At 39.2% G+C, this 16,889-nt stretch overlaps 1 protein-coding gene across 3 annotated transcripts; it reads left to right on the top strand.

Annotated features, from left to right (window-relative positions):
* The first annotated feature begins 1,687 nt into the window (after positions 1 to 1,687).
* Positions 1,688 to 16,677, top strand: LOC127535356 (immunoglobulin lambda-like polypeptide 5). Of its 3 annotated transcripts, none has more exons than XM_051953194.1 (3): positions 1,688 to 2,256; positions 15,750 to 16,058; positions 16,187 to 16,677. In XM_051953194.1, exons 1-3 carry the CDS (start codon positions 2,127 to 2,129, stop codon positions 16,408 to 16,410), a joined length of 663 nt encoding a protein of 220 aa, XP_051809154.1. In that variant the 5' UTR covers positions 1,688 to 2,126; the 3' UTR covers positions 16,411 to 16,677. The 3 variants fall into 3 exon arrangements, with proteins under 3 accessions (XP_051809154.1, XP_051809155.1, XP_051809156.1); XM_051953195.1 differs by lacking the exon at positions 15,750 to 16,058 and adding an exon at positions 3,615 to 3,923; XM_051953196.1 differs by lacking the exons at positions 15,750 to 16,058; positions 16,187 to 16,677 and adding exons at positions 3,615 to 3,923; positions 4,059 to 4,525.
* The last annotated feature ends 212 nt before the right edge of the window (positions 16,678 to 16,889 follow it).

Here is a 16,889-nt window from a genome sequence, read left to right as displayed (position 1 = left end):
AACAAAGAGCGATCGCCAGGTAATGTGGAGGTTTTCGTTCACTTCTCATCTCTAGTATGTTGTGGGACACTCATTGAGACTGTCCGAGCTGGTCAGTGTGGGGAAAAAAGCACCTTAGGGCGGACTTTAACGCGGGGGGGGGGGGCAAATTGCCCCATACTTTTTGCTAGCTGAGCTGCTAGCTGAGCTGCTAAGCTGCCTGCCTGGCTAAATACTGGAGCTATGTCGAAAATTCATTTCTCCATCACTCACATGTATGAAATGACATGAAAACAGACCCCAGGTTGAAAAAAACCGAAGTTCCCCTTTAATAACTGGGTTATGTACAATTTTGATCAGGGTCATTTGGGTAGTTTCTGTTGTCATTATGATTAAAAAGAGTAAACACAGCCATTTGATCATAAATGTCTTCACCCAACCCCTAACCACGAGTGAAAGAAAGGCTTTCCTGTTAGCATTCATACTCTCTGAAAAATGGCCAAGAAATCCTAAATTCTGCCAGGGTATGTAAACTTCTGAGCACAACTGTAATGAAGTATGAAAAACAGGTTAAACAGACGCAATATGCTACCTGACATGTTCTTAGTTAAATGCTCATCTAAATTAATACAGGGATTATTGGAGGTTTCATGACAGTTTACATTGTAAGAAAAACATATTTTAACTGTTCACTGAAGCATTAGCAAACTGCAGATTGACAAGACTTAATGTATAAAAACAAAGTGACTGAAAATGACTGAAAGTTGGAAAATGTCAGCAGAAATAAATACAAAGAATCACAACAAAAAGTACAGAGAGTTGTGGGACAGTATTAAATGAAAGAAATTCAGAGATGAAGAGTTGTATGGATTTGTAGCGTTCAACAACAGAAGACAGTCTGTGTTGCTAAATTCACCACCAACCTGAGTGTGTTAGTGGGAGCATGACTGTCCAGACTGTGAAAGCACACAGCAGCTTGAGCTGAGCTGTCAGTCAGCAGCAGCAGCCTTATCTGTGGGCCGCAGGGGCTGATGGGAGCTCTGAGGACCTGATAGAAACCATGTGGTCTCGTCTGCTCTGACAGTTTGTCCTTGTTTGGCCTCAGCTGCATCACAGCTCCACTTGTGCTCAGCTTCTCCAGAGGAAACACCACTGCACAAGATGCTTCTCCTCCCAGCTGCTGCTCTGTGCTGTCTGTGTTCAGGTGAGTGTTTCCAGCCAATCAGGAGGCCAAAAAGTCCACCTGGAACAAACGCTGTCACACTGACCTTCATCTACCTGTGTGTGTCTCTGCAGCGCTGGTTGCCATGGCAGCACAGCTGATTCAGGACGATGTGACTTTGACCAGGAAAATCGGTGAAACAGCCTTCTTCAGCTGTCAAATTGATCATTGTGGTAGCAATTATATCTCCTGGTACCAGAAGAAAGAGATGGAAGCATTCAGAATTATTCTTCAAATTGATTGGAGGAGTGGTAAAAAAGATTCAAATTACAAACATCCTCAGAAAGATGATTTCTCAGTCGGGAAAAAAGAGAACGAGAAAAAAGAGAACGACTGGGGGTTGAAGATAGAAAAAGTTAAACTCCGACATGCAGCCACCTACTACTGCGCCTGTGAGGGTCGCCACAGTGATCCGCTGTGGCTGCAGCCTGTACAAAAACCTCCACATGAACAAACAGTGTTTGTGACATGAAGACAGCAGTAAACTACAGCCCAGGCTCACATCGTTTATCACACATTTCAGCAGCTTTCAACACAAAAAACAAGTAAGCAGAAAATAGCAATTTATTAACCAAAACAAAAGAAAAGTGAATATGAGGGTGTGGGAATGAGAAGAACTGAGGACATGGTGCTTTAAGGAAACATGTAAAAGACAAAAACATACAACATGAATAAATGGTTACAATGTATCAGCGATGCACTAAATACACAAATATAATATTTGAGTTTTGTGTGTAAAAGTGGGCTGTAGTTAATTAGAGAGATTCTGAGCTGGATGAGAGTGAAGCTGAGACAGAATCTGTTCAGAGAACTAAAGTCCACTGTTACACCATCACTTCATTATTTATTCATATTTGTACATTTTCATGTCTAAAAGCATCTTTAAGAACTGAAAGATGTGCTACAGTGTGTAGAGCTGATTGTAATGTGTCAGTGGGTTGGACTGGTTCATCTCAGCTCAAACTTTCAGCAGCAGGTTTTTGTACGAGGCTTTTTCACTGTGAGAGGACAATCGTACCTCAGCTTTGGCTCTGGAACTAAACTGTATGTAAAAGGTAAGAAGAAACATTTCTTTTCTTCTGCTGTTTTATTGTGAAGCTGAAAATGTGTTTCAAGTCACTTTGTGCTGTTTCAGGCTTTCCATGTTAGTTTTTCCATCATTAGTGGAGGATTCATCTGCAGCCACTGTTCCATCAGAAAAGCTCAATAATGTGTGAAAACATGTTGAAATGTGACTGAACAACTAAAGTGATTCTTTATTTCTGCAAATATCAGTGAGCTTACAAATATTTAATGTTTGATCATCTCAGGAATTCTGTGCTGTTTCATGGTTTCTGAACAGAAGAAGAAAACAGATGTTAAATAAAACACAATACATGTTGATAAATGTATTTAAAAGAAATCTTAACTTTAAATATGTTGAAAAAGATTTATGACAAATATTGTAAAAAGTAAAATTTGCATTCTGTCAATTAAAATCAATTATAAGATCTAAAAAATGTATATATATATATATATATATATATATATATATATATATATATATATATATATATAAAATTTACTTTTATTTACTGAAACATGTATACATAATTAGAGAAGCAATCTTCAGGGAGCAATGACAATTAATTTTATTTCTGTAGCACCTTTTAAAACTGAACCTACAGTGTACTTTATAAAACATTAAAGTATACAAGACAATAATTTAATTCAGTTGAATTCAATTTTGTATATACAGAGCTCCAATTACAGTTCAAATTGCCTCAAGACGCTTCACAGAACCCATATGTCTGAAACCTCAGAGCAATCCATAAGACAATAGAGAGTGACAATTTAAAAGATGACGAATACAATAAATTATTAGTAAAAAAAAAGTGAAACTTTTAAAAAAGAAATCAAATATCATCACTTCTATGTATTTTAATGTGTGTCTAATATAGAATATAAACAATATTTGATATAATAAAATACAGTTTGAAAAATATTTGGAGATAAAAGCCACATATCAGATACTGCACAGAGTATATTTAAGTGATACATGTTACTATTATTAGTGATTTTAACATCAATCTTAACATATTCTGTTGAATTTTTAATGTCTTTTTACATGTGAACACATCACTGTAACTGAGTTTAGACACATATTAGATAAATATAATATGTATATTAGTAGAATGTGTGTGTGTATATATATATATAATGAAGGGAAAATTGTCATATGAAGGTAAATTTTGTTCTTATTTTATGTTTGATATGAAGCTGAATTCAGCGTCTGTGCTGAACTTTGTGTTGTATGAGTTTATTGATCAGAGTCCGTGTAGTTTCCAGGATCAGACTGAATTCAGCTCAGAGCTGGAAGCTGCTGTTGACTGATTGAATGTTTGTGCTGCTTGTTGCTGCTGTCCACCTCCAGATGAGCAGGTAGTGAAGCCCGTGGTGAGCGTGTACCCAGCAGCATCCAGAGTCCACCTGGAGGGGAACAGCTCCCTGCTGTGTCTGGCCTCAGCCATGTTTCCTCCTCTGGTCCGCTTCTCCTGGAAAAGACAGAAGGAGGACGGCCAGCTGGAGGATGTGGACCCTGCTGAGGGAGAGCAGCTGGAGATCAGAGAGCCGGGACGCAGCGCCTCCATCTTGCTGATCCATCAGCAACAGGACAGCACATATAAATACAGCTGCTACGTCCAGCACGAGGGGGGACCAGTGGAGGCCCAGACACAACAAGGTGATGAAGGCTGGATGACTGTGTTCAGCACTGATTCAGCTTCATGTGGAGACGCTGTCAAACACCACTCATGTTTCTCACTGCAGCTACAAACATTTCACTCCCACTCTCACCTTTGTCTTTTTCCTTTTTCAGAGGTTCTTGGGCTTCAACAAACATCAGATTCTCCAGCAGCTCCTTCTCAGTCTCAGGTGAATCTGCTCTGTCTGCTGTCCACAGTGCTGACAGTGAAGAGTCTGGTGTTCTGCTGTGGACTCTCTCTGCTGATGATCCTCAGAAACAAGTGATCGTCCACCAGCTGCACACATGCTGACTGACTGTTTGCTGCTGGACTTTTCTCACCGTCACATCTCATCAATACGTCTCACTGATCTCTTTGATCAGTGATCACAAATGATAGCTTTGTCGTGTTTTTCTTGGCTGTAAATTGCTTCTCTAAACTCACATGTTTGATCGTCTTCCTGTAAACAGATGTTCACAAACATATTTTCAGTTTTCCATTTTAAATTCTGCAGGACAGTGTTGCTTTGATATTCTGGTCTTGTAATCTCGTGATAAGATTGTATGTAAAGTGCAGCAGGTTGATCAGTAAACAAAATAAACTCAAATAATTATCCAATAAGTATCTGTGTCAAACAAATTATTTTTAAGCAACTTCACAGCAAATGATCAGAAAACAATTTAATCTATATCAGCCATTTATATTGACTCCTGATGTCTCTTAATACACTTTTACTCAGAGACACAAATGAATGTAGAGGACGCAGAAATATCAGCAAACAGAAAAACAACGTGATGAAGGAGAACAAATCATGTGCCCTGAAGACAATTTTTGATTGTTGAAACCAAAGCTGCTTTAAAAATGTTCATACAGCAGTTTGATCAGACTAAGCGTTGGAAAATTGAGGCACGTAGATTTTTCTGTGAATGAGTAAAGCTGAAAATTAATTCACATACATTTTTTTCATGAATGAAAAATGTTAAACACGAGAAAGTTGAGATTTTTTTAATGCCAAAATAATTTTTTTCTAAAAAACAGGGATCATGATGATTAATATTATCTAACACTGATATTACTGTATATGTTTTTATTGGTTCTACACATTTTAGTAAATTCAGTTGCCACTAAATTTCTTTCATTCATTTAGAATTAATGACCACCAGCAAACTTTCTGCAGAAGGTTCCTCGTCTCTTTTGTCATTTGTTCATTTGTCAGCTCTGACTTGATGCTCTGACCTGTTTCTCTCGCAGATAAACACCACAGATGTTTCCTGTGATCACTCTTTCTGCAGAGTTGATGCTCATTGTGCTAATAAAATGAAAAGCCACAGCTAACGGTGTGAAGGCTGCAGGAAGCCACACAGGAAAAGAAGTGCGATTGACTGTCAACAGTCTGAAAACACCGAGAACAGATTGGTATCTGCAGCTGTCGCCTGCAGCTGTTTGAGCCCAGCCAGCAATAATCATGACCTCTGACATGTCTGCTCACAGTTACTGTATTCCATGCCTCTGTGATCAAAATCTACATTTATAAATATTATAAATAAATGAATGAGTACTTCTCGAGGTGTGAAAAGAGAGGAGGAAAGTTTTCCACATCTCATAAAAGTTTACGTTCAGTTGTTCTTCCAACCAGAGTTCACAGAACGATGTCACAGAACTTACAGGCGAGTCTTGATTTTCAAATTGTAAAAACAATCAATCAAAACAAAACAAAAACAATTGTCTGCAGCCACAAAAATACATTAAAAACAACGAAATACTATTTAAATACTTCAAAGATAATTGTAAATATCTGTCAAATAATGATACTTGTACCTGTTGTAAATTATGTGTGTAGTTCTATGGTACCACATTAAAAACAAACCTATTACTATTGATAACATTATAGAGTTTTGAAGACATTATGTACAATTTTGGCTCTTTTTTATGGTCAGCATTTGTTTTTTTCCACAATTTTACCAGCTGTAAGACCTTTATTAATCCTGAAAGGAGAAAGAAATTGTTTTGTTAAATTACAGAATTCACCTGTATTTTATATTATCTGTAGATTGACAGCTAATATGCAATATACATATTGTATATATTTTTGTTAATTTTGATACAGGGAAAACTGTGTCATTTTGTGGTCACATTTTTTAATACACACATGGCAATTCAACAATAATTATCTGATGTGGACAGATTATTTTCTATGATTAATATGCAAACAGATTTCTTTCTGTGATTTTATTAGGCATTGTTTTACGATTTAACAACACAGGGAAAATCTGTAAAATGACATTAAAATGTAAATGAATATTTACTTACTGATATCAAACCCATTTATTGTTTTTGATATGGACTTTTTTATTTTATCTTTCTTTTGGAGATGTTTTCTCTCGTTTTTGGGGGGGTTTTACAGCCCCAGAGTCTTGGTCTTCTCTCTCTTGCTCTTCTGTTGCAGCTCTCTGTCTGAGCAGACCTACAATCACCTCACCTGGTACACCTGACTAATGTCTCTGGTTCTATAAGCCGGCCTGTGGAGACAGAGATCTCCATATTCTCTCTTACAGCCAGCGTCTTTCTCATTCTGATTTGTTTTACATTCACAACATGCACCACACATTGATCACTGCCATCATACACCCTCACAAACCCCTGATGCTTACTACCACACCTCGCTGTCATGCTTCTTCTTAACAAATCTCTGTTTGTTGCTGTAAATCCTCTCTGTGCATCTCCTCCTTTGTTGTGACCTGAGAGCCTGGCATAACAAATTAGGATCTCGTCCATTGTGAGGTATTGCCTGGTGTTTAGTGTGTTTCTTTCTCTTTGAGTAAGTTTGTATGAACCTAATTTCAATTGAACACATTGTTAGCACAGCAGTATGTTGCTGTTTTGTGTGGTAGACAGATAAATTGTGGAGGCTGATATAATGTTGGAGATTCCCTTTCGTCTCAGCTGTTGGCAAACCTTTAAAGGTTATTTGATTGTGTTCTTGAAGGTGTACTTTGAGGTGTCTGTGTTTGAATTCAGGTTTTCTTCTGTTGGCTGAGGAGATTGTTTAGTTGTCTTGTGATAGTTTGGGATCACAGAAGCATGAAGAGATAAGTGCTGAGCAGCGTGTGCATGCTACTTGTAGTAGAGGTTCACTTGCTAGGCTTTGCAGCATTTCCTGTTTGGGTATGTCTTCTGGTCTCGACTGAAGAAAGATGTCTGCTCACATTAAATCATGCCGTACATGCCAGCTATGCAGCGCTTTACATGATACATCACATTCACCCATTCACACACTGATGGCGGAAGCTGCCATGCAAGGCGCTAACCACGACCCACCAGGAGCAATTAGGGGTTCGGTGTCTTGCTCAGGGACACCTCGACATGAGCTTGACAGGCCGAGGATCAAACCGGCAACCTTCCGGTTACAAGACGACCACTCTACCCACTGAGCCATGCCGTCTGAAGTGTGCTCCTTTGTGTCCAATACCAGCCATAAGTCAACCTTTTAAACATCAAATATTGACTGTGTGGGTCCATTACCTTCATCTACTTACATGCTCACAGTGATGTGCCAGTGCACAAGATAATAACCAGTTCCTTATTCATTGTGTAGCATTACAGCTTGGTCTGAAGTGCAGGTACTGATGTGGGGGTTTTTTTGTCTCCATTTTTGGCATTTCCAGAGTAATTCCTTTTAATCAAGAGTAAGTTTTTTTTTTTATCTTACTGATTTGCACAGGCCAGCAACAATCAGGCATCTGCTTATCATGCCCAGAGCCACGGCACCTTGAAGTGTTTTTACCAAACCCTTAAGTCCATGTTACATGCATCCTGTATCCAAACAAACAGACTGGGAAGAGGATATACCATGGTTGTTGTTAGCATCAAGGGGACTTTTCTACAAGATCACAGGGTTTTGCCCTAGTAATCTTGTGTTTGGTCATACTTTATGGGGTGCCTTGGCAAGATAACTGGAAGGAGGAAAAAAATCACTACCAAACGTTATTGACTGCATCAGTGGCTTGAAGTATAGACTGGACAGAGCACAGGAAGTGGACAAGGACAAATTGCTGGGTGCACAGGGCCAAATGAAAAAACTTTATAATCGGCCGGTTTACAATTTTCTTCCAGGAGATCAGGTGCTTGCGCTGTTAGCTATTGTTACCTCGCCATTTCAGGCTAAGTTTGTCGGTGCATATTCAGTTTTGAAGATGTCAGCTACTCAGCTTTCCCATCTTAACCTGCTGAAGCCACACTGTTCTCCTGCATGTCAGGCAGCTGATCAGGAGGTTCATTTATCAGTGTCTGTGTCCCCTCCGGCTGTGACAGAGCAAGGTGGGGAGAACTTGTCAGGCCCTGATGAAGCTTTACTTTCTGGTTGTCTTAACAACTTAGTGCTTCCTAATTATGGATTGATTGTTAGGGCATTTAGTTGTGTCCAAATGGAATTAATTAATTAATTTGATTGAGCAGTATCCATGTCTGTTTAGTGAGGTACTGACTAAAATACATTTGGTGGAACATGAAATAGATGTAGAGGATTGTAAGCATATCAAGCAGAAGTTTTATGCTAGTTAACCAGGAAAGCATAAGTATCTTGATGCTGAGGTTAAGTACACACGTGGACAAAATTGTTGGTACCCCTCAGTTAAAGAAGGAAAAACCCACAATTCTCACTGAAATCACTCGAAACTCACAAAAGTAACAATAAATAAAAAAATTTTGAAAATTAAATAATCAAAATCAGCCATCACTTTTGAATTGTTGATTAACATAATTATTTTAAAAAACAAACTAATGAAATAGGGCTGGACAAAAATGATGGTACCCATAACTTAATATTTTGTTGCACAACCTTTTGAGGCAATCACTGCAATTAAACGATTTCTGTATTTGTCAATGAGCGTTCTGCAGCTGTCAACAGGTATTTTGGCCCACTCCTCATGAGCAAACAGCTCCAGTTGTCTCAGGTTTGATGGGTGTCTTCTCCAAATGGCATGTTTCAGCTCCTTCCACATATGTTCAATGGGATTCAGATCTGGGCTCATAGAAGGCCACTTTAGAATAGTCCAACGCTTTTCTCTCAGCCATTCTTGGGTGTTTTTGGCTGTGTGTTTTGGATCGTTGTCCTGTTGGAAGACCCATGACCTGCGACTGAGACCAAGCTTTCTGACACGAGGCAGCACATTTCTCTCCAGAATGCCTTGATAGTCTTCAGATTTCATCGTACCTTGCACACTTTCAAGACACCCTGTGCCAGATGCAGCAAAGCAGCCCCAAAACATTACTGAGTCTCCTCCATGTTTCACCGTAGGGACAGTGTTCTTTTCTTCGTATGCTTGGTTTTTGAGTCTATGAACATAGAGTTGATGTGCCTTACCAAAAAGCTCCAGTTTGGTCTCATCTGTCCAAAGGACATTCTCCCAGAAGCTTTGTGGCTTGTCAACATGCATTTTTGCAAATTCCAGTCTGGCTTTTTTATGAGTTTTTTTCAGCAGTGGTGTCCTCCTTGGTCGTCTCCCATGAAGTCCACTTTGGCTCAAACAACGACGAATGGTGCGATCTGACACTGATGTACCTTGGCCTTGGAGTTCACCTTTAATTTCTTTGGAGGTTGCTCTGGGCTCTTTGGATACAATTTCAACGATCCGTCTCTTCAATTTGTCATCAATTTTCCTCTTGCGGCCACGTCCAGGGAGGTTGGCTACTGTCCCGTGGGTCTTGAACATCTGAATAATATGAGCCACTGTTGTCACAGGAACTTCAAGCTGTTTAGAGATGGTCTTATAGCCTTTACCTTTAAGATGTTTGTCTATAATTTTTTTTCGGATGTCCTGGGACAATTCTCTCCTTCGCTTTCTGTTGTCCATGTTCAGTGTGGTACACACCTTTTCACCAAACAGCAGGGTGACTACTTGTCTCCCTTTAAATAGGCAGACTGACTGATTATGAGTTTGGAAACACCTGTGATGTCAATTAAATGACACACCTGAGTTAATCATGTCACTCTGGTCAAATAGTTTTCAATCTTTTATAGAGGTACCGTCATTTTTGTCCAGGCCTGTTTCATTAGTTTGTTTTTTTAAATAATTATGTTAATCAACAATTCAAAAGTAATGGCTGTTTTTGATTATTTAATTTTCAATAAATTTTTATTTATTGTTACTTTTGTGAGTTTCAAGTGATTTCAGTGAGAATTGTGGGTTTTTCCTTCTTTAACTGAGGGGTACCAACAATTTTGTCCACGTGTGTAGATGCTCAGTAATGGTACTGTAGAACCATCACCTTTCAGTTGGGCATCACTTTGCCTGCTTGTGCCAATATCCTCTAACACCCAAGTCCAAAGTCATGTATGCTTGGTCATCAGAGTGTCAGGAGGCTTTTGAAGCTGTGAAGGTCCTTATTAGTGATGACAGCTTTTGGCTGCTCCACAGTGGGATGGACCTTTTAAACTGAAGGTAGTTGCAAGTCTTGTGGGAGCTGTACCTTTACCATAAGACGACTTGGGAGTGGATAAGCCAGTTTTTCTGTTCAACGAAATTCAACAAACATCAACTGAACTGCATAATACTATGCTAAGGGGCGGCATAGCTCAGTGGGTAGAGTGGCCGTCTTGCAACTGGAGGGTTGCAGTTTGATCCTTGGCCTGTCGTGCTCATGTCGAGGTGTCCCTCAGCAAAACACCTAACCTCTAATTGCTCCTGATGGGTTGTGGTTAGCGCCTTGCATGGCAGCTCCTGCCATCAGTGTGTGAATGTAATGTATCATGTAAAGTACTTTGGATAAAAGCGCTATATAATTACAACCATTTACCATTTTAATGTTGTCAGACTCAAAGCAAGATCAAATTTCTTGAAAATGCCTCCATTTTTTTTCATTCTCCGTCTGCTACGTGTGCAGAGTTTGTGTCGCTATCTGGGCAGAGTTCATATGTGGTCATGTGACTGCAGGACGACACCTGGTGAAACACAGCTACGTAATTGTTGTTGCTTTGTCTGATTGGTGAAACTCAATCATGTGGTAGATCCACTGGGGAATCTCTCCGGCAACATAAAGCAGATCTAATGTGGTAAATAAAAAAGTAATAAGTTGAGTGTAGTCCAGTGTAACTGAATAAGAGTCGCGTTTCTTCTTCACAAATCTACTCAAATGTAAGTCATTACTACCCAGCTCTGCTTTGTAGCAGCAGAAGAAGCAGCAGCCTCAGCAGCAGTAGTGTGTGCTCATAGTAGCAGCAGTAGTAGAAGGCTGGATGTAGTGTGTGTTTGCAGCCACTAGAGGGCAGCACTGATAATCCTGATGCAGCAGCAGCATCACATGCAGACACTTCTTTATGGACACATGTTGACATGAGACGGCTGGAATGAAAGACATTAATAACAGATGAGGAAAGTGAAATATTGTGTAACTGCAGCAGAATATTCAGATGACCGAATTATGAAGAACAACAAACATGCCAAATGGATATGATGAATTATCAGTGATACAATTTTTTTCTTAATTTAGGCTGCAATCTAATATACTGTAAGACTGAATTATTGGTGGTTTTTAAACTGCTGATTATATAAGAAGATATGTTTACAGGCAAATTAGGCACAATCAAAAGGCAGTCATATTTACCAAAATAAATGCCTCACATAAAATAAAAAATTATATATTTTGATCAAGAAACTGAGCTAGCACATAAGGAAAAGCAACTGCTCCTTTACTTGATCACCTAGATCTCCTCATAAAAACAAATTAGCATCGTTGATATGATTTAGAATGGATTTATTTTATGTTATTGGTATGCTGAGAAAACAGGAATAAAATTAAGGACTTTTTTCAAATTTCAAGACATTTACATGTCCAACTAATTGTCTTCATTAATTTAAGCACTAGTTGAGATCCCAAAATTAAAAAAAAAAATCTGAATGTATCTCACTGAATGTTGGTAAATGTTTCTATTATTATGTGGAATAAGTGACTCAAAAAGTACTTCAAAAATAAATCTGTAAAAACAGCTGTGTGGATTTGTATTTTTCTGTTTTGCTCCCAACAACAGATAACAGTCTGTGTCACTAAATTGACCACCAACCTGAATGTGTTTGTGGGAACATGAATGTTTTGAGTCTTTGTGCATGATGTGAAGCAGATTTAGTGGATCTGCCGTCAGCTTGAAATCCAGAGCATGAAAGCACACAGCAGCTTGAGCTGAGCTGTCAGTCAGCAGCAGCAGCCTTATCTGTGGGCCACGAACAGGGGCTGATGGGAGCTTTGAGGAGCTGTTAGAAAGCACTTGGCCTGCTCTGCTCTCACAGCTCGTCCTTGTTTGTCCTCAGCTGCATCTCAGCTCCACTTGTGCTCAGCTTCTCCAGAGGAAACACCACTGCACAAGATGCTTCTCCTCCCAGCTGCTGCTCTGTGCTGTCTGTGTTCAGGTGAGTGTTTCCAGTCAATCAGGAGGCCAAAAAGTCCACCTGGAACAAACGCTGTCACACTGACCTTCATCTACCTGTGTGTGTCTCTGCAGTGCTGGTTGCCATGGCAGCACAGCTGATTCAGGACGATTTGACTTTGACCAGGAGAGTCGGTGAAACAGCCTCCTTCAGCTGTCAGACTGATCAGTGTGGTAGCAATTATACACACGTGGACAAAATTGTTGGTACCCCTCAGTTAAAGAAGGAAAAACCCACAATTCTCACTGAAATCACTTGAAACTCACAAAAGTAACAATAAATAAAATTTATTGAAAATTAAATAATCAAAAACAGCCATTGCTTTTGAATTGTTGATTAACATAATTATTTAAAAAAACAAACTAATGAAACAGGCCTGGACAAAAATGATGGTACCTCTATAAAAGATTGAAAACTATTTGACCAGAGTGACATGATTAACTCAGGTGTGTCATTTAATTGACATCACAGGTGTTTCCAAACTCATAATCAGTCAGTCTGCCTATTTAAAGGGAGACAAGTAGTCACCCTGCTGTTTGGTGAAAAGGTGTGTACCACACTGAACATGGACAACAGAAAGCGAAGGAGAGAATTGTCCCAGGACATCCGAAAAAAAATGATAGACAAACATCTTAAAGGTAAAGGCTATAAGACCATCTCTAAACAGCTTGAAGTTCCTGTGACAACAGTGGCTCATATTATTCAGAAGTTCAAGACCCACGGGACAGTAGCCAACCTCCCTGGACGTGGCCGCAAGAGGAAAATTGATGACAAATTGAAGAGACGGATCGTTGGAATTGTATCCAAAGAGCCCAGAGCAACCTCCAAAGAAATTAAAGGTGAACTCCAAGGCCAAGGTACATCAGTGTCAGATCGCACCATTCGTCGTTGTTTGAGCCAAAGTGGACTTCATGGGAGACGACCAAGGAGGACACCACTGCTGAAAAAAACTCATAAAAAAGCCAGACTGGAATTTGCAAAAATGCATGTTGACAAGCCACAAAGCTTCTGGGAGAATGTCCTTTGGACAGATGAGACCAAACTGGAGCTTTTTGGTAAGGCACATCAACTCTATGTTCATAGACTCAAAAACCAAGCATACGAAGAAAAGAACACTGTCCCTACGGTGAAACATGGAGGAGGCTCAGTAATGTTTTGGGGCTGCGTTGCTGCATCTGGCACAGGGTGTCTTGAAAGTGTGCAAGGTACGATGAAATCTGAAGACTATCAAGGCATTCTGGAGAGAAATGTGCTGCCTAGTGTCAGAAAGCTTGGTCTCAGTCGCAGGTCATGGGTCTTCCAACAGGACAACCATCCAAAACACACAGCCAAAAACACCCAAGAATGGCTGAGAGAAAAGCGTTGGACTATTCTAAAGTGGCCTTCTATGAGCCCAGATCTGAATCCCATTGAACATATGTGGAAGGAGCTGAAACATGCCATTTGGAGAAGACACCCATCAAACCTGAGACAACTGGAGCTGTTTGCTCATGAGGAGTGGGCCAAAATACCTGTTGACAGCTGCAGAACGCTCATTGACAAATACAGAAATCGTTTAATTGCAGTGATTGCCTCAAAAGGTTGTGCAACAAAATATTAAGTTATGGGTACCATCATTTTTGTCCAGCCCTATTTCATTAGTTTGTTTTTTTAAATAATTATGTTACTCAACAATTCAAAAGTGATGGCTGATTTTGATTATTTAATTTTCAATAAATTTTTATTTATTGTTACTTTTGTGAGTTTCAAGTGATTTCAGTGAGAATTGTGGGTTTTTCCTTCTTTAACTGAGGGGTACCAACAATTTTGTCCACGTGTGTATCTACTGGTACCAGAAGAAAGAGACAGAAGCATTTAGAATTATTATTGGTATTGATAGGAGGAATGGTAAAATAGATTCAAGTTCCAATCATCCTCAGAAAGACGATTTCTCAGCTGTGAAGAAACAGAACGGCTGGGGGTTGAAGATAGAGAACGTTAAAAACCGACATTCAGCCACCTACTACTGCTCTTGTTATGGTCGCCACAGTGATGGATTGTGGCTGCAGCCTGTACAAAAACCTCCAGATCAACAAACAGTGTTTGTGACATGAAGACAGCAGTAAACTACAGCCCAGGATCACAGAGTTTATCACACATTTCAGCAGCTTTTAACTTAAGAACAAGTTAATACAAAAATATCAATTTATTAGAAAAGAAAAGAAGTGTGTAGAGCTGATTTTAATGTGTCAGTGGGCTGAACTGGTTCATCTCAACACAAACATCCAGCAGCAGGTTTTTGTACGAGGCTTTTTCACTGTGGGAGGAAACTGGATCAGAATCTTTGGCTCTGGAACTAAACTGTATGTAAAAGGTAAGAAGAAGCATTTCTTTTCTTCTGCTGTTTTATTGTGCAGCTGAAAATGTGTTTCAAGTCACTTTGTGCTGTTTCAGGCTTTCCATGTTAGTTTTTCCATCATTAGTGGAGGATTCATCTGCAGCCACTGTTCCATCAGAAAAGCTCAATAATGTGTGAAAACATGTTGAAATGTGACTGAACAACTAAAGTTATTCTTTATTTCTGCAAATATCAGTGAGCTTACAAATATTTAATATTTGATCATCTCAGGAATTCTGTGCTGTTTCATGGTTTCTGAACAGAAGAAGAAAACAGATGTTAAACTAATCACAATACATGTTGATAAATGTATTTAAAAGAAATCTTAACTTTAAATATGCTGGAAAGGATACGTGGCAAATATTGTAAACAGTAAAATTTACATGCTGTCAGTTAAAAACTATTTTAATATCTAAAAAAAATGCAAATTTAAATATAGTCTGAAAAATATTATGACAAACAGAAATTATGCATTTTTGAAAATCTAAAACATTGTTCTACAATCAGAGAAACAAAGTTCAGATAATAATCATAATCTTTTTTCCATAGTACATTCAAAACTGGAGTTTCAGTATGTTTTACAAAACATTAAAATATATAAAACAATAGGGAGCGACAATAAAAAAAAATGCTAAAGAAGACAATAAATTATTAATAAAAACTGTGAAACCTTTTCAAAAGCAGTAAAAAATTATATCACTTATGTATGTTAGTGTTTGCTTGATATAGCATATAAATAGTTCTTGATGTCAGAAAATACGGTTTGAGAAGTATTTTGAGGTAAATGTGATGCTTCAAAAACTGCACAGATTATATTTAAATGGTAAATTTTACTATAAGGAATTATGTTATCATTCATTTTAACTTTTATATTTTTTACACATGAACATGTCACTGTAACAGAGTTTAATTGTTAGTTTAAATTTATGTATATGATGCACTGTAACTGCTGATCTGTGTTATGATTTGACGAAAATAAATGAAAGCTGAATGTGTTTGTGCTGCTTGTTGCTGCTGTCCACCTCCAGATGAGCAGGTAGTGAAGCCCGTGGTGAGCGTGTACCCAGCAGCATCCAGAGTCCACCTGGAGGGGAACAGCTCCCTGCTGTGTCTGGCCTCAGCCATGTTTCCTCCTCTGGTCCGCTTCTCCTGGAAAAGACAGAAGGAGGACGGCCAGCTGGAGGATGTGGACCCTGCTGAGGGAGAGCAGCTGGAGATCAGAGAGCCGGGACGCAGCGCCTCCATCTTGCTGATCCATCAGCAACAGGACAGCACATATAAATACAGCTGCTACGTCCAGCACGAGGGGGGACCAGTGGAGGCCCAGACACAACAAGGTGATGAAGGCTGGATGACTGTGTTCAGCACTGATTCAGCTTCATGTGGAGACGCTGTCAAACACCACTCATGTTTCTCACTGCAGCTACAAACATTTCCCTCCATCCTTACCTTTGTGTTTTTTCAGTTTCAGAGCTTCCTGAGCTTCAACAACCACCAAATTCTCCAACAACCTCTGTCCCTGCTGAGAACGAGCCAGCAGCCTCTGTTCCTTCTGAGTCTCAGGTGAATCTGCTCTGTCTGCTGTCCACAATGCTGATAGTGAAGAGTCTGGTGTTCTGCTGTGGACTCTCTCTGCTGATGATCCTCAGAAGCAAGGGACCGTCCACCAACTGCACACATGCTGACTGACTGTTTGCTGCTGGACTTTCCTCACCGTCATATCTCAATACGTCTCATTGATCTCTTTGATCAGCGATCAGAAATGTTAGCTTTGACATGTTGTTCTTGGCTGTAAAATGCTTCTCTTAACTCACATATTTGATCATCTTCCTGTAAACACAGATGTTCACAAATATATTTTCCGTTTTGGGGCTTAAATTCTGAAGGACAGTGTTGCTTTGATGTTCTGGTCTTGTAATCTCTCGAAAAAAAATGTATGTAGTTCAGCAGATTGATCAATAAACACAAACAAAACTCACATATTTACAATATCTGTTTAATATTTCTTTTTAATGGACTTCACAGCAAATGATGAGAAACAAATTAAACTATATCAGCCAAATATATTGAAGCCTGATTGTGTCTCTTAATACACTTCAACTCAGAGACACAAACGAATGAGGAGGAGGAGAGGAAAGAAATATCAGCAAACAGAAAAACAACACAAC

This window comes from Acanthochromis polyacanthus, chromosome 9 (assembly GCF_021347895.1).
Source record: "Acanthochromis polyacanthus isolate Apoly-LR-REF ecotype Palm Island chromosome 9, KAUST_Apoly_ChrSc, whole genome shotgun sequence".
NCBI classification, from domain to species: Eukaryota; Metazoa; Chordata; class Actinopteri; family Pomacentridae; genus Acanthochromis; species Acanthochromis polyacanthus.
The sequence above is the reverse complement of the archived record's forward strand: the minus strand, read 5'-3'. Positions and strand labels throughout refer to the sequence as shown.